This window comes from Ipomoea nil, unplaced genomic scaffold (assembly GCF_001879475.1).
Source record: "Ipomoea nil cultivar Tokyo-kokei standard unplaced genomic scaffold, Asagao_1.1 scaffold3314, whole genome shotgun sequence".
Classification (NCBI taxonomy): Eukaryota; Viridiplantae; Streptophyta; class Magnoliopsida; order Solanales; family Convolvulaceae; genus Ipomoea; species Ipomoea nil.
Genome location: NW_017619742.1, coordinates 1,536,538 through 1,551,912, shown reverse-complemented (window position 1 = coordinate 1,551,912; position 15,375 = coordinate 1,536,538). Strand labels below are relative to the sequence as shown.

Below are 15,375 nucleotides of genomic sequence, written 5' to 3'. Positions count from 1 at the left end.
ATTTAATGAAAGATTTCTAATTTTGACATAATAGACAATAGTTAATTTTAGTCACAAGACATACTCCATTTAGAGCGTACATTTGGAGAGCAATGACGTTTTTTATGTAAACTGAAGAATAATTAATTTTAATTAAAATGGACCAAATATGCTAAAATTAACAATAAAACAAAAACAAACATAAAAGTATCAAGAAGTCAAGCTTGCTTGCATACTAAACAGAGTAAAATTTGGGATTGAGGGAGGGAGAGGATTCAAATTTTGGGAAACGGTAATATATAGAATTTAGAAATCCCAGAAAACAGACTTCATCTAAGCTTTTCTTCTTCCTCTGTCTCTCTGTCTCTATTTAGCAACTCTCTCTTTCTTAGAAGAGCTAAGAAAGAAACATAGTAATGAAGAGGAATGTTGTAGTAGTAACGTTTGTGGATTTTCCCTTTTGGGTCCTTCATCTTTCTACTCTCAGATCAGTTTATGGCAGAGCAGACCCTCCTCTTTCTTCCATGTCTGCACCCATTTCTTCACCATTCTATGCATCAGCATCATCAGCAGCAACCTACTCTCCAGGTAGGTAGCTGTTTTTGTTCTTTAATTTCTTGGTTTTTGCAGTGGCATCATATATATATTTCTAAAGTTCAAGTTTTTAAATGAAATGGTTTAAAGAGGGATGGAGGGAAGGAGGAATGGGTTTTATGGTATCCTTTTTATTGTTGGGTGGGATTGGATAAATGCAAGATTTTCTGCATATGGAAAAGGGTATTCTTTTTTCTGCAAATTTTGATTTTTCTGGCTTTATTCTTGATTTGTAGCAATCTCTGGGGTTATTGTCTGTCTGTTTCGTATTTGGATTTTGGATTGATTAATAATAAAATTGTAATCAGGGATTGAAATAGTAAGCAGCAAGCAGGATATGGATCCCAATAGGACATTATTTATAGCACTCATTTCTGCTTCTGGTGTGGTGCTGGGTGCAATCATCTTGGTCATGGGTTGTTTGTGGAGGATTTATCACTGCAAGAAGAGAATCGATGAAACTATTCACACTTCAGGTACTAATAAGTTTGTGATGTATGTTAGTTTGCAAAAATTAATGAGAATTATTGTGTTCTTTAATTTGTTGTGAAGATGATATAGTTAAAGGGAAGCCTCGATTTCCATCATATGTGAACTGCTCAAAGGAAAATTCATGTGTGAAAAAATGCGTATCTTTAATGGAGTACGAGACGCTAGAATTGGCCACAAACAATTTCCGGGAAAGCGAAATCTTGGGGAAAGGGGGGTTCAGTTGTGTATACAAGGGCAAGCTGGAAGACGACTCGTTTGTAGCTGTGAAGAAGCTACAAGAAGGCGTAACTCAAGATGATGATGCCATACAAGAATTTGAGGTGGGTGGGCACGGTTTTAGTGTTTTACTTTTGAATCTTTTTCTCGTTTTTATTAAAAGCTATCTATCTTGTAGACCGAGGTGGAGTTATTGAGCAAAATTCAGCATCCAAATGTGATATCTTTGTTCGGGTATAGCATCCGTGCTGATACAAGGCTAATCGTGTATGAGTTGATGGAAAACGGATCTCTGGAAGATCAACTACATGGTAGGTACTGTGATATCTTTAGAGTAGTAAAAAAAAAAACACGGGATTTGGAAATTTGGAATGTGAAAAGCATAGTTTTCTTGTTCGTTTTCACTGTGGATCAGGACCTTCCCGGGGATCAGCGTTAACATGGAATCTCAGGATGAAAATCGCGGTGGGGATAGCGAGGTGAGTGGTTTTTTAAGCAATAGACACCACAGCACATGAGCATGTGGAAATAAGGGTAGGTTTCAATAATTGAATTGACTCTTCTGGTGAGCAGTGGATTAGAATATTTGCATGAATGCTGCAATCCACCCATAATCCATCGAGATCTGAAATCCTCTAATATCCTTCTGGATTCCAACTTCAATGCCAAGGTAAATAATAATCTATGATCTTTCTCTGCTTCCTTGAATCATTAAACATGAAACTTCATCACCTACTAGTAGTGTTTGGTTCACTTCAGCTTTCAGATTTTGGCCTCGCTGTGCCAGATGGGGCCCAAAACAAGAACGACGCCAAGCTCTCGGGAACCTTAGGATATGTAGCTCCAGAATACCTATTAGACGGTATGCTATCTAAAATTCTTAGATTATACGACGAAAAACCATGCTTCAGGAATAATATAATACTTCTTATCTATCTGTTAAAAAAGAAAAGAAATGATTGTTTTATCAGTGCTCAGAAGTCCAGGGAACAGTGTTCTGTGGAATTAATGTTTGTTTAAAACTTAGGAGTGTTTGTTTAAGTACATGTGGGACTAAGTGCACATGCAAAGTCATTTCATATCATAGGAGACTAAGATAATACTTTGGTTAGGCAACCTAACATGCTTAGTTTTAGCTCCATTTATTTTGTCTGAAATTTGATGCCTTTGATTTGATTGTTAAGCAACGAACCGAAAGGGCAGTAAAATATTGCTGTAAAATATATAATTTTAGGATTTATTTTGTAAAGAAGGCAATATAATGAATCTGAATCGCGGCAGGAAAGTTAACTGATAAAAGCGATGTTTATGCATTTGGAGTTGTACTTTTGGAGCTTCTACTAGGAAGAAGGGCGATGGAGAAACTGGCACAAGGTCAGTGCCAATCCATTGTGTCATGGGTATGTAGACATCGGTTTCTTTTTAATTTTATTTGTTGGTATGAATATGTTGTTGAAGTTAATTTGAAGCTTTTGTTTATGCAATGCCCGGCAGGCAATGCCGGAGCTCACAGATAGATCAAAGCTCCCGAACATCGTGGATTCAGTGATCAGAAATACAATGGATTTAAAGCATTTATACCAGGTTTTGCACTGCACACATTAAATCATAAATAAATATAATCTTCTCCATTCCATCTATCTATCAATGCTTAGTTATTTTCACTACCCGAACCAAAACTCCTTGAATCATCTCTCTATATAGTTTCTTACACAACCAATAACCTAAGCTAACCTTGTTTGGGGTTGTGTAGGTTGCAGCAGTAGCTGTGCTATGTGTCCAACCGGAGCCAAGTTATCGTCCATTGATAACAGATGTGCTGCATTCTCTTATCCCCCTCGTTCCAATTGAGTTGGGCGGGACGCTTAGAGCTTCTGCGACTGCACAAAACTCATGATTCTGGGAATGGAAGGAAGTCTGCATCTTAGGACACTGCTCACTTCAATCTGTTTCTTGGCACAATATTTTGGTGATAGTAAGCTGACAGAAGAAGAAGAATAAGAAGGTGAAGAAGGGACATTATTGGGCATTGCTAATTGGAATGGAATATATTTTATTTGTGAGTGAGAGTATTATTCATTACCTTGTATATTGATTGATTGAAGCCACACCCACCATGTGTAATTTAATTTGTTCTTTCTCACACTGGTGTACATATCAAGTGCCCTCCCAGAAACACACTGTATTTGCAGATTTACATTAAAATTCAAAAAAATAATTTAAGAAAAAAAAAAATGTACACAGACACTTTGAAAGCAATTGTGCACCAAGTAAGCTTACAACAAAACTAGATCATTTACCTATAATAATTACATTACATTATTAATATCTAATACAACTACCAAGTAAATTTAATGGGATTGACATATCACACAAAGATCTCTTACGCAAAACCTTACATTCAAAAAGTTCCAAAATTTCTTGGCACAACCTAACATTGAAAAACCATTATTACAATATATTCTGAATCCAATGGCTCTTCTAATTGATGGGTAAATCATCATGCTGGACAACTATTATTATAAGATTTGTTAAAAGTCATTGGATCAAAGAGTGAAACAAAGTAACTCATCAAAATTGCTATGAAAATGTACTTCCAGTCTTATTTATCTAGCTGACATTGTAATATGAATCAATGATGGCATCTGCAAGATATTCGCACTTCGCTGCAGATAAGCCAGCCAAGGATATTCTTCCATCTTTGGTCATGTATATATGCCACTTATTCGACATGTTTTCGCTCTGATTAGTCAAAAGGAAAAAAAAAAAAAATAATAATCAGATGAAACTACTGGTGAATACATGCCAGCATTGATATACAACTCTGACGGGGTGTTGTGCACTGAATAAAATAAATCAAGATTGGCAAATATATAAGAGATATCTAGTCTAGCATTATAAAAGTAAAGAGTAAGAAGCTAGAAATGATCAAACATAAGTTTATGGGGAATTGAATCACCTGAGCTTTATTCAGGCCGGTAAAGGAAAACATGCCAATCTGCTTCAGAATAAATGTCCAGTCCTTCCCACTCTTGTCCTTCAAAGACAGGCTGTCATATAGTTTTTGCCTCACGCTCTTTATCCTCCCTGCCATCATTTCCATCTCTTGTTTCCATTCATTGAAGAGCTCGGGGTTTCCTACGACATTGGCAACAATCCTAGCTCCATGTATGGGAGGATTTGAGTACATTGGCCGTGCCAGCCTCTTCAGTTGGCTTTTCACCCTATGATAAAGTACACATACATATTACTAGTTTAAATCACAAAATAAACATTTTATTGGTTCTGACACAAAATTCTAATTGCAACTGTCCTAGCTTCATGTATGGGAGGGTTTTGCACCTTGCTGCTGCATCCGCTGATGAGCAAACAACATTGATAGCTCCAATCCTTTCAGCATAAAGACCCAGATTCTTACTGTACGACTGAGCAACAAGCAGCTCCAACCCACGTGAAGCAAACATTCTCACAGATGATGCATCTGCATCAAGGCTACCACTCGCAAATCCCTGCAGTACAGTATAGATTTGAAAAAGGATTTGGATTGTGAGACAATTCAATGGTAATGTATTGTCATTCTGTACACTGCAAAGCTATTTAGTAAACTTAATAATTCCAAAGTCACATATCTGATACTTTTGATCTCCAAAAAAATTTGAATAATATGAACTACAGTCCGGAGTCCAGACCATGTAGAAGAAAATACCTGATAGGCAACATCAAAAAACGGAATGTGGTTCTTCTCTTGGATTAAGTCTGCAATCTTTTCCCACTGTTCAGGTGTAGGATCAATACCAGTTGGGTTGTGAGCACAGCCATGCAGCAAAATGAATGATCCTTCAGGGGCAGACTGTTGACAACTAGTGGCATAAGATTTAAAATGTGATTCATGCAAGAAGATGAAATTACAGTTAATATCTCTTGTTTTATATGATGCATATAGACAGATTTTTTTCCACCCACTGTGGTTTGTTGAGTAAAATAAAACAAAGAAAATGTACTAACTCAAAATTTCCAACAAAAATGATTGAACAGCCAACTTTAATTGCATAAGAGGGATTGGAACATATTGCTCTTAACTCTAAATTTCCAAACAAAAATGATTGGAACAAACAGCTGTAATTGCATAAATGAGATGGATTACTGCAGCCTACAGCTGCATGAGTGTGATACAAATATACTGTGCAATATATAGCATCATACAATGCATTTCCTCTTTCTAAATGAATTAAACTCTTTTTATGAGGAAATGGCATGAATAATTACTGCAGCAAGACAAATGCACAGTAGAATGGGAAAGAAAAGGTGGAAAGGGTTGTATTCCAGAATATTTTGAGCTTCTTTTTGGGTGACTATCTACCAGTGAAGCCACCCAACAGGGAAAACTATAAACTCTCGTACAGAAATATTAGGAAGTAGGAAATAAAAACGATTTCCAATTTCAGTTTTGCTTTTTGGCAGTAATATGAAAGAGATGTGAAGGCAACAATGACCTTTATGTCTTCTAGCATTCCTTCAAAATCCAAACCAACTGTTTTTGGATCATAATAGCGATATTCAGACCAGGGTACTCTGGCATCATTGAAAATATTCTTGTGATTACCTGCAATAATAATAATGATAATAAGAGCATCATAATCAGGATTTAAAAATACCATAAATAACAACAGAACTATGATGCAGACCCCATGTTGGAGATGATATCAGAACTTTTGAGCCAGGGAAATAACGCTCTATCAGTGCTGCTGCAAGTCTTAAGGATCCAGTTCCTGAAAGACCCTGAACAGTTGCAACCTAAATAAAACAAAGAAAATATGTTATACTGAACAGAAACAAAATGAAATAAGTTCTCGCTGATGCAGAAAAATATTTCTTATGAAGAAAAGAAACAAGATGTGTGATACCCTTTTTTGTTGAATCACTTCATTGTCAGCACCAAACAACAACTCTGCAGTGACTTTGTTGAAGGCAGCCAAACCTTCTATTGGAAGATACTGTGTATTGTGACTAAGCAGTGAGAAATCCATGACAATCAAAATGGTTCTCTCAAAATATGAAATTTAATCATCACAGATGTACCTCTTTGTTTTCTCCCCTCTGTAGCATAAGGTTCTCAGCCTATGCGACATGAATCACAATGTAAATGAATATAAAATCCAGATTAGTCCTTTTTTGCCTCTCAGTCAGACATTAAACTACAGAGCTAACCACATACTATGCTTTGAAGAGGAATATGCAAGACAAATGGATGTATTTCATAGGTTATTGGCCCATTAATTGAACAGAGGAAGATGAACTTACCTTCTTGACAACATCAAGAACATAAGGTTGAAGTTCCTCAGTACGGTATGCTCCAACTCCAAGATTAAGTTTCATTTCATCAGTATCAGCCTTGAATGCTTCAGATACTCCAAGGATGGGGTCAGGTGGAGCCATTGAAATGCCCTCAAAACGAGAAACATTAACAGTGGCTACCATTCTCATTCGACCATGAGACTGTACAAAAGATAACCAGCTATAAGTAAGATTTCCAATACAAGAAACACGTGTTTAATTACAGTAGGAAAGTTTATGTCTCTGTTGTACCACCCCCAATCTCTCTACAATTATGATGAATTAATACACTAGTTTTATAGTGAATCAAATTACTCAAAGCTAAACAATCCCTACTTTCACCAGATATAATTGAAAAATATGCCATTGAATAAAAATCATTTCGCAAATCAAAGGGACACCTTTGTCGCGTTGCCAAAAAGCGTGCACTGGCCATACTCGCGAAGCTTCGGTTTAGCCTGGTCAGAGAAATGAGAGCAGAAACACATTTCACCTCGTTAAAACAACCAAATCCAACGCAATTCAATCCCATATTCGCAGAAAAGTGAATCAACACAGAGCAAGCAATTCTACCACTCCAATTGGTCACTAACCTTTAGCTTATCCTGCAAAGACAGCGAAACCGATGGAGAAGCAGAGGCGAGAGTGAACACCGTAGAAGCCATCGTAATCTGGATCACGGAAAATCCCAAACGGATAAGTCGATAACAGATTAGTAGCGCGATGTTCCAAACATAAAATTCTGAACCTGATCTACGAATGAATCGGTTAAAAAAGAAATTGCACTGATAAAGCGAATGAAATAGTAACATGAAACCAGAATTATATAGAAATGTAATCAAATCTGTATCACTGAGGATGAGAAAGCCAGGGACTGAGATTTTGTTAAGAACAAAGATCAGAAAGAGAGAGCAATACACCGTACCGGAGAAGGAGAGTTTTGCAGGAAAAGGAAGACAGAGGGACTAGTCTCAGCGATACAAACGAAGCTTCACACTCCCGTCAGCTTCTTCTTCTTCTTATTCTTCTTCTTCTTCAGATGCTCTCTGCCTACTACTCTCGAGTCTCGACACGTAGGTATGAAATGCACTTTACTCTCTATAGATAAATTATGGGCAATTGGGCATCCATCATTCCATTGTTTAATACACATTAGGGTGTGTTTTGTTAATGAATTTTGGTGAAAGTATTTTTCATGTTTGATAGTAGGATAGAATTAAAATAATTATTAATATTGATGTTTGGTTATGTATGACTTTATAATGAAAATAAAAGTTTTAAAAATACAAAATAAAAAATTAAGTCAATTGATCCTCCTAATATAGTGACATCAAAAGCACCAATGTGAACCAAAAATCTAAAAGAATTAACTCAAACTTCTAAATAGGTCAATTCGGACTTAATTGAACAATTTTACTAAGAGATTGAACGGAGCTTGTTTTATTTAGGGGACCCAATTGCACTATTCACTTGACTTAGGGGGTCAATTTAACAATTTTTCCTTTTCAATAAAACGTTTTCTAGAAGTCATTTTCTTGATTTCTAAACACACCCTTATTGGTTTCTAAAAATCCTAAATCACACAAAAGTTATGTAACAACAATGTTTCAAATTCGACTTCATGTGAAACTGCCTATTGACTTTTTTAGTTTGACTCAATTAACAATGGTTAACATATGTTAGGGTGTGTTTGGTTCGCACAAGGGAATTGAAATTTGAATCAAAAACTTGGTAATGATAATGAGTTTTGGTGAAAGTATTTTGCATGTTTGGTAGTAGGGTGGAATTGAAATGATTGTCAATATTGCTGTTTGGTTATGTATGACCCTATAATGAGAATAAATTTTAAAAAATATAAAAATAAAAAATTAAGGCAATTGATCGCAATATAATGACATCCAAAACACCAATATGAACCAAAATAAAAAATAAAAAAATCTAAAAGGACTAATTCAAACTTAAAAATCATATTACCAATAAGATGTAATGATACCCGTTTTTAACTAGGAAATGAGATTTATAATTGAATGGTAATCAAATCCCATAGTTTGTTTTAAAATGTTGTCAACCAAACACTAACTATGGTTTGGATTCCTATTCCTAGTGTGTAAACCCATAAACCAAACACACACATAGTTTATTTCCTTGTGGTCATTTATCGGTTAGTGTCACAAAGCTAATTTCACCCAAAATACATTTTCAAGTAGATGTTGTGGGTGTTTCCGTGTGTGTGAATATATATATATATATATATATATATATATATATATATATATATATATAAGTCGATTCATGTGCGTGTGAGTGTTTCCCGTGCAGTTGTGCGGTGAGTAACATGCGTAAGTTTTGTATATAACGTGCGTGAGTCTTGTGCTTAAGGTGCGTGCGTTTTGCGTTTAATGTGCATGAGTTTATGCTTAATGTGAGTTGTTGTTGAAACTTAAGTGCGTGAGTTTTGTGCTTAACATGCGTGAGTTTTGTGCTTAATGTGAGTAGTTGTTGAAACTTTAAGGTGTGTGTGTTTTGTGCTTAAGGTGCGTGAGTTTTGTGCTTAACATACGTGAGTTTTGTGCTTAATGTGAGTAGTTGTTGAAACTTTTTGCCGTGTGTGTTTTGTGCTTAAGGTGCGTGAGTTTTGTACTTAAGGTGCGTGAGGTTGTGCTTAAGATGCGTGAGTTTTGTGCTTAAGGTGCGTGAGTTTGTGTTCTCAAGGTGTTTTGCTTGTGTGCTTAATGTGTGTGTGTTTTGTACTTAAAGTGCGTCAGATTAGTACTTAATGTGCGTTCACCTGTACAACCGCACCTGATCACTTCCTTATATATATATATATATATATATATATATATATATATATATATATATATATATATATATATATATATTTATTTATTTATTTATTGTAAAACACAATTGAAGGAATTTGAGGTCGCTATGACATATTAATTACTACATTTTTTAGCACTTTAATTGATGAAAAAAATATTAAACAACATTATGTATTGCAACAAATATATTTAGACATTTAAACTTTAATAATTGAATACTAAAATTTTGTATATCGTGATAATTATATCAAATTATGCATAATAATTATATACAAATTTTTAAAATACCCAACTAAACTTTCCCTAATTAGTGCAGACATTATTTAAGATGATTACAAAAAAAAAAAAAAAAAAAAAAAAACATTTGTAATCTTACAATTAAAATTTCAAAATTAATCACTAAAAATAATTCAAGTAGGAATACATGCCATGCACTTTGTACTCAGATGATATGTAGTGACCCCTCCCACATGAGAGGTCATGAGATTGAACCTTAGTGGAAGCGTTGTTGACTCTTTCTGCTTCATGTTTGAAGAGATACTACAATGTAATAGAGTCCTAACATAATATAAATGAATTCTTACATAATACACATACCCTCTTAGGGCGCACAATGCACCCGGCTCATTCCACCTCATGGTCTAGCAAAAAAAAAATAATACTCAATACGAATATGAGATCATCAACAATTTTTTTCTTTTTTGAATAGTACTGACCTATTGAAGCACTAAGATTCAACATCGCCTTCCATATAAAGGAGCAACTTAGTGCTATTGAACCACAATGTCCTTGGCAGATCATCAACGATTCTAAATCAAAGAAGATAAAATATGTTAACATTTTCATAATTATTTCAAATTATATATTTATTTGTCAAAGAATTTGTGGTCGAGCGGCATAACAGTGAGCTCTAGTGTAGAGACATTGAGTCTTTGTGTTAAAAAAAAAAAGAGAATTATATATTTATTTATTTATTTATTTATTGGTAGTATATAGTATATACCATGGATATGTTAGCCGTAGTTTGTTTGGAAACCACGGCTAGATTTGGTAAAAGTTATGTCCCAAAGTCATCACTATAATTTAATCACGAGTTAATACCCAAAATCGTCCTCGACAATAGTATTTTTTCTCAATTTCGTCCTAAACGACTTTGGTGACCTAATATCGTCCCAGACTTTTGTGTTTCGCTCAATTTAGTCCTCCATTTGTTATTCCGTCAAATTGGTGTTAAATAAAGAGACAATTCAGTAATGTCAATATTGATCTCTCTTTACTTTCAACTTGTGAAATGCGAAATTCCTCTTTCTTGTACGAATTACACCCAGAATTACTCCCGGACCTGCAAATCAAATTTTACATTCGCAGTTTTAGGAGTAATTCGTAAAAAAAAAGATTTCGCAATTCACATGTCTATGAGAAAAGAGATGTCAATATTAAAATTACTGAATTGTCTATTTATTTAACACCAAATGGACAGAATAACAAATGAGGGACTAAATTGAGTAAAAACACAAAAGTCTGGGACTAAATTGAGCGAAACACAAAAGTCTAGGACGATATTAGGTCACCAAAGTCGTTTACTCGTTTAGGACGAAATTGAGAAAAACCACTATAGTCGAGGACGATTTTGGGTATTAACTCATTTAATCACTGTGTCAACCGCTTAGCTAGAAAAGCCTTAAGGCCCTCTTTATTTATTTTCTTTTATTATTTATTTGTAACTGTTTAATTTTTATAAATATCTGTGAAAAAAATAAAATAAATTAATAAATAAAATAATATATAATCACACAGTTACTTAGAAATAAAATTTATTTTATGCACATTCTCGTCATTATAATTTCTTTCATGACTAAAAAAACAAAAAAGAAGAATAAGAACACTACGTGATTGTGATCTTTATCAAAAAAACTACGTGATTGTGATAGGGAAAGCAGAGTTGACAGAGAAAGGGAGCCGTGGATTTGATGGGCATATTAATTAGGGGATTGGACGTTGGACATTTCACAAGCTGATGTTGTTTTGTGGCCACATATTATCATAGCGTGATATATGATCAATGCTTTTTTTTTTTTTTTTTTTTTTTTTGAGAACATATGATCAATGCTAATCTCTTTGTGACGCAAATGTTAGAGTTAGGCTATTATCTTTGTAATATTATTTCACTTTTAAAAATGAGTTACACTTTCACGTTATTAAATTTGTAATTTTTTCACTATTTTTTCTATTATCTCTACAATATTCTCTCACTTTTAAAAGGAGTATCACTTTCATATTATATTATTTATATTTATATTATAAATATAACTAGTAATTCACCCGCGCGATGCACGGAGAAAAATTTATGTTATTATAAATATAAATAAAAATAGAAAAAATAAAAATATTTTAAATTGTTTAATATAATAATTTTTTGAGCTTCCATTGGTCAAGTATTTATTAATTTTATAGAATACAAAATTATAATTAAAATTTTGTATGGTTAATATAATCTCTAATTATGTACATATTCAAATAAACTTATAGAGAGAATTTACATAATTACATTGATTTATTCTTAATTGTATTTCATCTATATTATAATTTTCACAATACGAATAATAACTAAGATAATTACATTTAGAAAGCAAATTTCAAATTTTGTATGAGTAAATTTAAACTCTAATTGAACACATTTTTTTATATGATTATATAATATATTCTTTATGCACATGGCATTCCATAAACTCAAATGTCATTTTATAAGTCCAAGACCACTTTTTGTGGAGATAATTCAAATGTATTTTTTTTTCTTTTAAAAATCCTAAGTTTAGACATCCAGAAAAATATTAAAGACCCATACGATATATACATTTATATATATATTTAAATTTTTATTTATGGCTTAAATGATTTTTTTTTAATTATAAAGTCCAATAATTGACCCACGGCCCGCAACATTTGCTTTCTTCATCCCTTCTCGCTTCTGCCATTTCTTTGAAGCATTTGAGATGGAGAAAAATTATATGTAGAGGCTTGCATTAATTGCACTATTTCAGATATTGAACAGGCTTTCATCGAAAATTTAATTAATATTGTAATCACAAGAACCACCATAAATAACAAAAACATATCAAATAGACTTTCATTGTAAAGCCAGAGATTTAACTAATATTAAATCGTTTCATATTTTCTATTAATCGGGAATCGGAATCCTTAATCCTAATGTCATAACATTTAATAACTCCATTAATTCAATAAATGTAATCCTTTGTTATGGGCGAGAAAAAAAAATAACTATTTTATTTTTTAAATGTTGTGCTTTTTTTTTTTTTAATAGTAAAAGATGGTGTGGCTATTTTATATTTATAGCTAGTAATAATAATAATGTTGGTAATTAATTATAACATTAATTATTTCCCAACCATATAACTTTATTATATGTAAGATAACAAAATAATACTAAAATAACTAATAAAAAAAAAGTACACAAGGCAACCTTATGCAGGTTCAGCAAACTTTCTAATTAAAAATATTTTTCGGATAAGGATGGCCTTAGTGGCAAAAACATTTTAAAAACAAATTCTTAATCATTCTTCCAAAAAAGGAAGCCCGACAGAGCGATGAGAGGTTGTAAATCATGGTAACTCAACTGAACCCCAACCCTAAGGGCCCCTCACACCCCGGCCCGACAGAGCGATGAGAGGTTATAAATCATGGTAACTCAACTGAACAGAGGCTAGACCGGTGCTCACTGCACACAAGGAGCTCCCCTCACTTTAAGAGATTGCTCCCACACTGCCGCTGGTGAGACTCAATCCCTGGTCATTCTTCCAAAATTTCACCTTTATGACCAGTTGAGCTACCCATGCAGGCAACAAATTCTTAATCATACTTGATGCTATTGTATACTTATCCAATCCTATTTTGTTTGTTATATTTACTACGGAGTATTTATTAGTCAAACTAACTATTTCTTATTTGTTTATTTTCTTTATTAGTTTTTAATTATTTTTAAATTTAATTTTTAGTATTTTTATTTTAGGTTCTAAATATTAAAATTTTATATAATAATTTTGAACTTAATATTATAAAAAATTAAATTCAAAATAAATTTAGTCAAAACTCGTTAACCGAACCAAAAAACGTGAGTAACAAAATGTACAATACATGGTTGGATTAGTAATAACACGTAAAATATATATATATTAATGCAATACCGAAAAAAAGTTAGGAAAAAGTGTCAAATAGGTAATCAAACTTGTATGGTTCGTGTAATTAGATCATCAAATAAAAAAATGTACAATTAAAACATTAAGCATGTAAAAAATGCGCAATTATCATTTTTTTTTTTTTTACCTATTACTCCAAGTAAAACAAGTTAACTTAATGACTTGGCATTTAATATGATCAATTTTAAAATATTAATGCTTATGTGAACAATTATGTGGTACTGGCATAGCAAATTATATATAAAAATTTATTTTAATTATTATTTAAAAAAAATGCAGACAATCACGGAGGAGGCAGCCATGGCTACCTCCTCTTTGTCTAATATGGACAAACGGAGGAGGCAGCCATGGCCCATGGCTACCTCCTCTTCGTCTAATATGGACAAACGGGAGGCAGCCATGGCTGCCCATTCTTCGTCCTAAACGCTAATGTTTTTTTTTTTTTTTTCAAAATCCTCTCCTTCGTCGATGGAGGAGGCGCCTCCTTTTACGTAGACGGTGGAGGAAGCCGCCTTCTCCATCTACGTAGAAGGAGGAGGACACCTCCTCCGTCTATGTCGACGGTAGAGGAGTCCGCCTCTTCCGTCAACGTCAACGGAAGAGGAGGCCGCTTCATCCTCCGGCGATCTAGAGTCTAGACGGAGGATGTTTGTTTGTTGTTGTTTTTTTTTTTTTTTTTTATTTTTAAATTATTTAAATAAAAATTTATATTATATTATATTTGTTAAATAATTAAAGAAAAAATTCATTTGCCATATTAAATCAAAAGTTTGTCGGCAACTTGTTACTTACCTACTAATAATGCCAATTGCACACATTTGTAATGTTAAAACTTAAATGGTTTAAATACACATTTTTTACATTCAAAAAAAAAAAAAATACACAATTTTTTTTTTTATTTGATGGTCTAATTACTCAAATCATACAAGTTCGATGGCCTAATTGACACTTCTTCCAAAAAGTTAATGGCAAATTATTGTGTGGACCAAGGTCCACATATCTGTGTGAACCATGAATACAATATACATTTTTAATATATTAAAAATATATTTTTTGTGTACTGAATGTATATTATTTGATAATATATAAAAAATAATGCACTTTCAAATAATGTATTTTATGTATACAAATTATATATATATATATATATATATATATATATATATATATATATATATATATATATATATATATATATATATATATATATATTACAAAATAATATATTTTTAATATATTAAAAATGTCTATAGACACAGAAAATTTGAATCCAACAAATGGACTGATAAATGGTCGGTGGACCGACGTTGAGGTTAAATGTTGGGCCAATTTAATTAATTGGATCATATAAATTAATTTAATTTAATTAGCCCAATTATAATTTGGTTTGGGCTATTGAATTAATTAATTAATTGGCCTAAGCCCATTTCATATTTGAATTTAAATTATAATTATAATTTAAATATAATATTAATTTTATTATATTTGAATTAGATAATTATAATTTAATTTGAATTTGAATTAGATTATACAATAATGAACCTGGACTTGATCTTGGACAAGGTTCATTTTCCTAATTAATTAATTAATTAATTAATTAGTTAACTAAAAAGGGGGGTTGGTTGAGGAATTTTTGTTAAGCTTTTAGTATAAATAGGGCCTTCGTTTTCATTCCAAAACACACTTGAAAGCTTGAAGAACAAAAGAAGGCTTAGAGCTTG

The 15,375-nt window shown here is 32.7% G+C and overlaps 2 protein-coding genes across 5 annotated transcripts; one reads left to right on the top strand and one right to left on the bottom strand.

The window, feature by feature from the left end:
• The first annotated feature begins 237 nt into the window (after nucleotides 1–237).
• On the top strand, nucleotides 238–3,426 carry LOC109169559 (probable receptor-like protein kinase At1g80640). Of its 4 annotated transcripts, none has more exons than XR_002052263.1 (10): nucleotides 238–567; nucleotides 882–1,049; nucleotides 1,126–1,385; nucleotides 1,460–1,592; nucleotides 1,697–1,760; nucleotides 1,855–1,951; nucleotides 2,041–2,143; nucleotides 2,563–2,655; nucleotides 2,776–2,865; nucleotides 3,035–3,152. XR_002052263.1 is itself a non-coding variant. In XM_019318425.1 (10 exons), the coding sequence occupies exons 1-10, from the start codon at nucleotides 396–398 to the stop codon at nucleotides 3,176–3,178; spliced, it is 1,341 nt and encodes a 446-aa protein (XP_019173970.1). In that variant the 5' UTR covers nucleotides 239–395; the 3' UTR covers nucleotides 3,179–3,426. The 4 variants fall into 4 exon arrangements, 3 of the variants coding, with proteins under 3 accessions (XP_019173970.1, XP_019173971.1, XP_019173969.1); XM_019318425.1 differs by having other exon boundaries at nucleotides 239–567; nucleotides 1,135–1,385; nucleotides 2,563–2,681; nucleotides 3,035–3,426; XM_019318426.1 differs by having other exon boundaries at nucleotides 240–567; nucleotides 894–1,049; nucleotides 2,563–2,681; nucleotides 3,035–3,426.
• Nucleotides 3,427–3,647: 221 nt separating this feature from the next.
• On the bottom strand, nucleotides 3,648–7,723 carry LOC109169558 (aspartate aminotransferase P2, mitochondrial). The gene is made up of 12 exons (XM_019318423.1): nucleotides 7,541–7,723; nucleotides 7,209–7,286; nucleotides 7,017–7,073; nucleotides 6,583–6,777; nucleotides 6,361–6,399; nucleotides 6,186–6,275; nucleotides 5,967–6,075; nucleotides 5,775–5,884; nucleotides 4,988–5,131; nucleotides 4,624–4,790; nucleotides 4,241–4,505; nucleotides 3,648–4,023 (listed from the first exon to the last, which is right to left on the bottom strand). The coding sequence occupies exons 2-12, from the start codon at nucleotides 7,278–7,280 to the stop codon at nucleotides 3,892–3,894; spliced, it is 1,380 nt and encodes a 459-aa protein (XP_019173968.1). The 5' UTR covers nucleotides 7,281–7,286; nucleotides 7,541–7,723; the 3' UTR covers nucleotides 3,648–3,891.
• Between the last annotated feature and the right edge of the window lie 7,652 nt (nucleotides 7,724–15,375).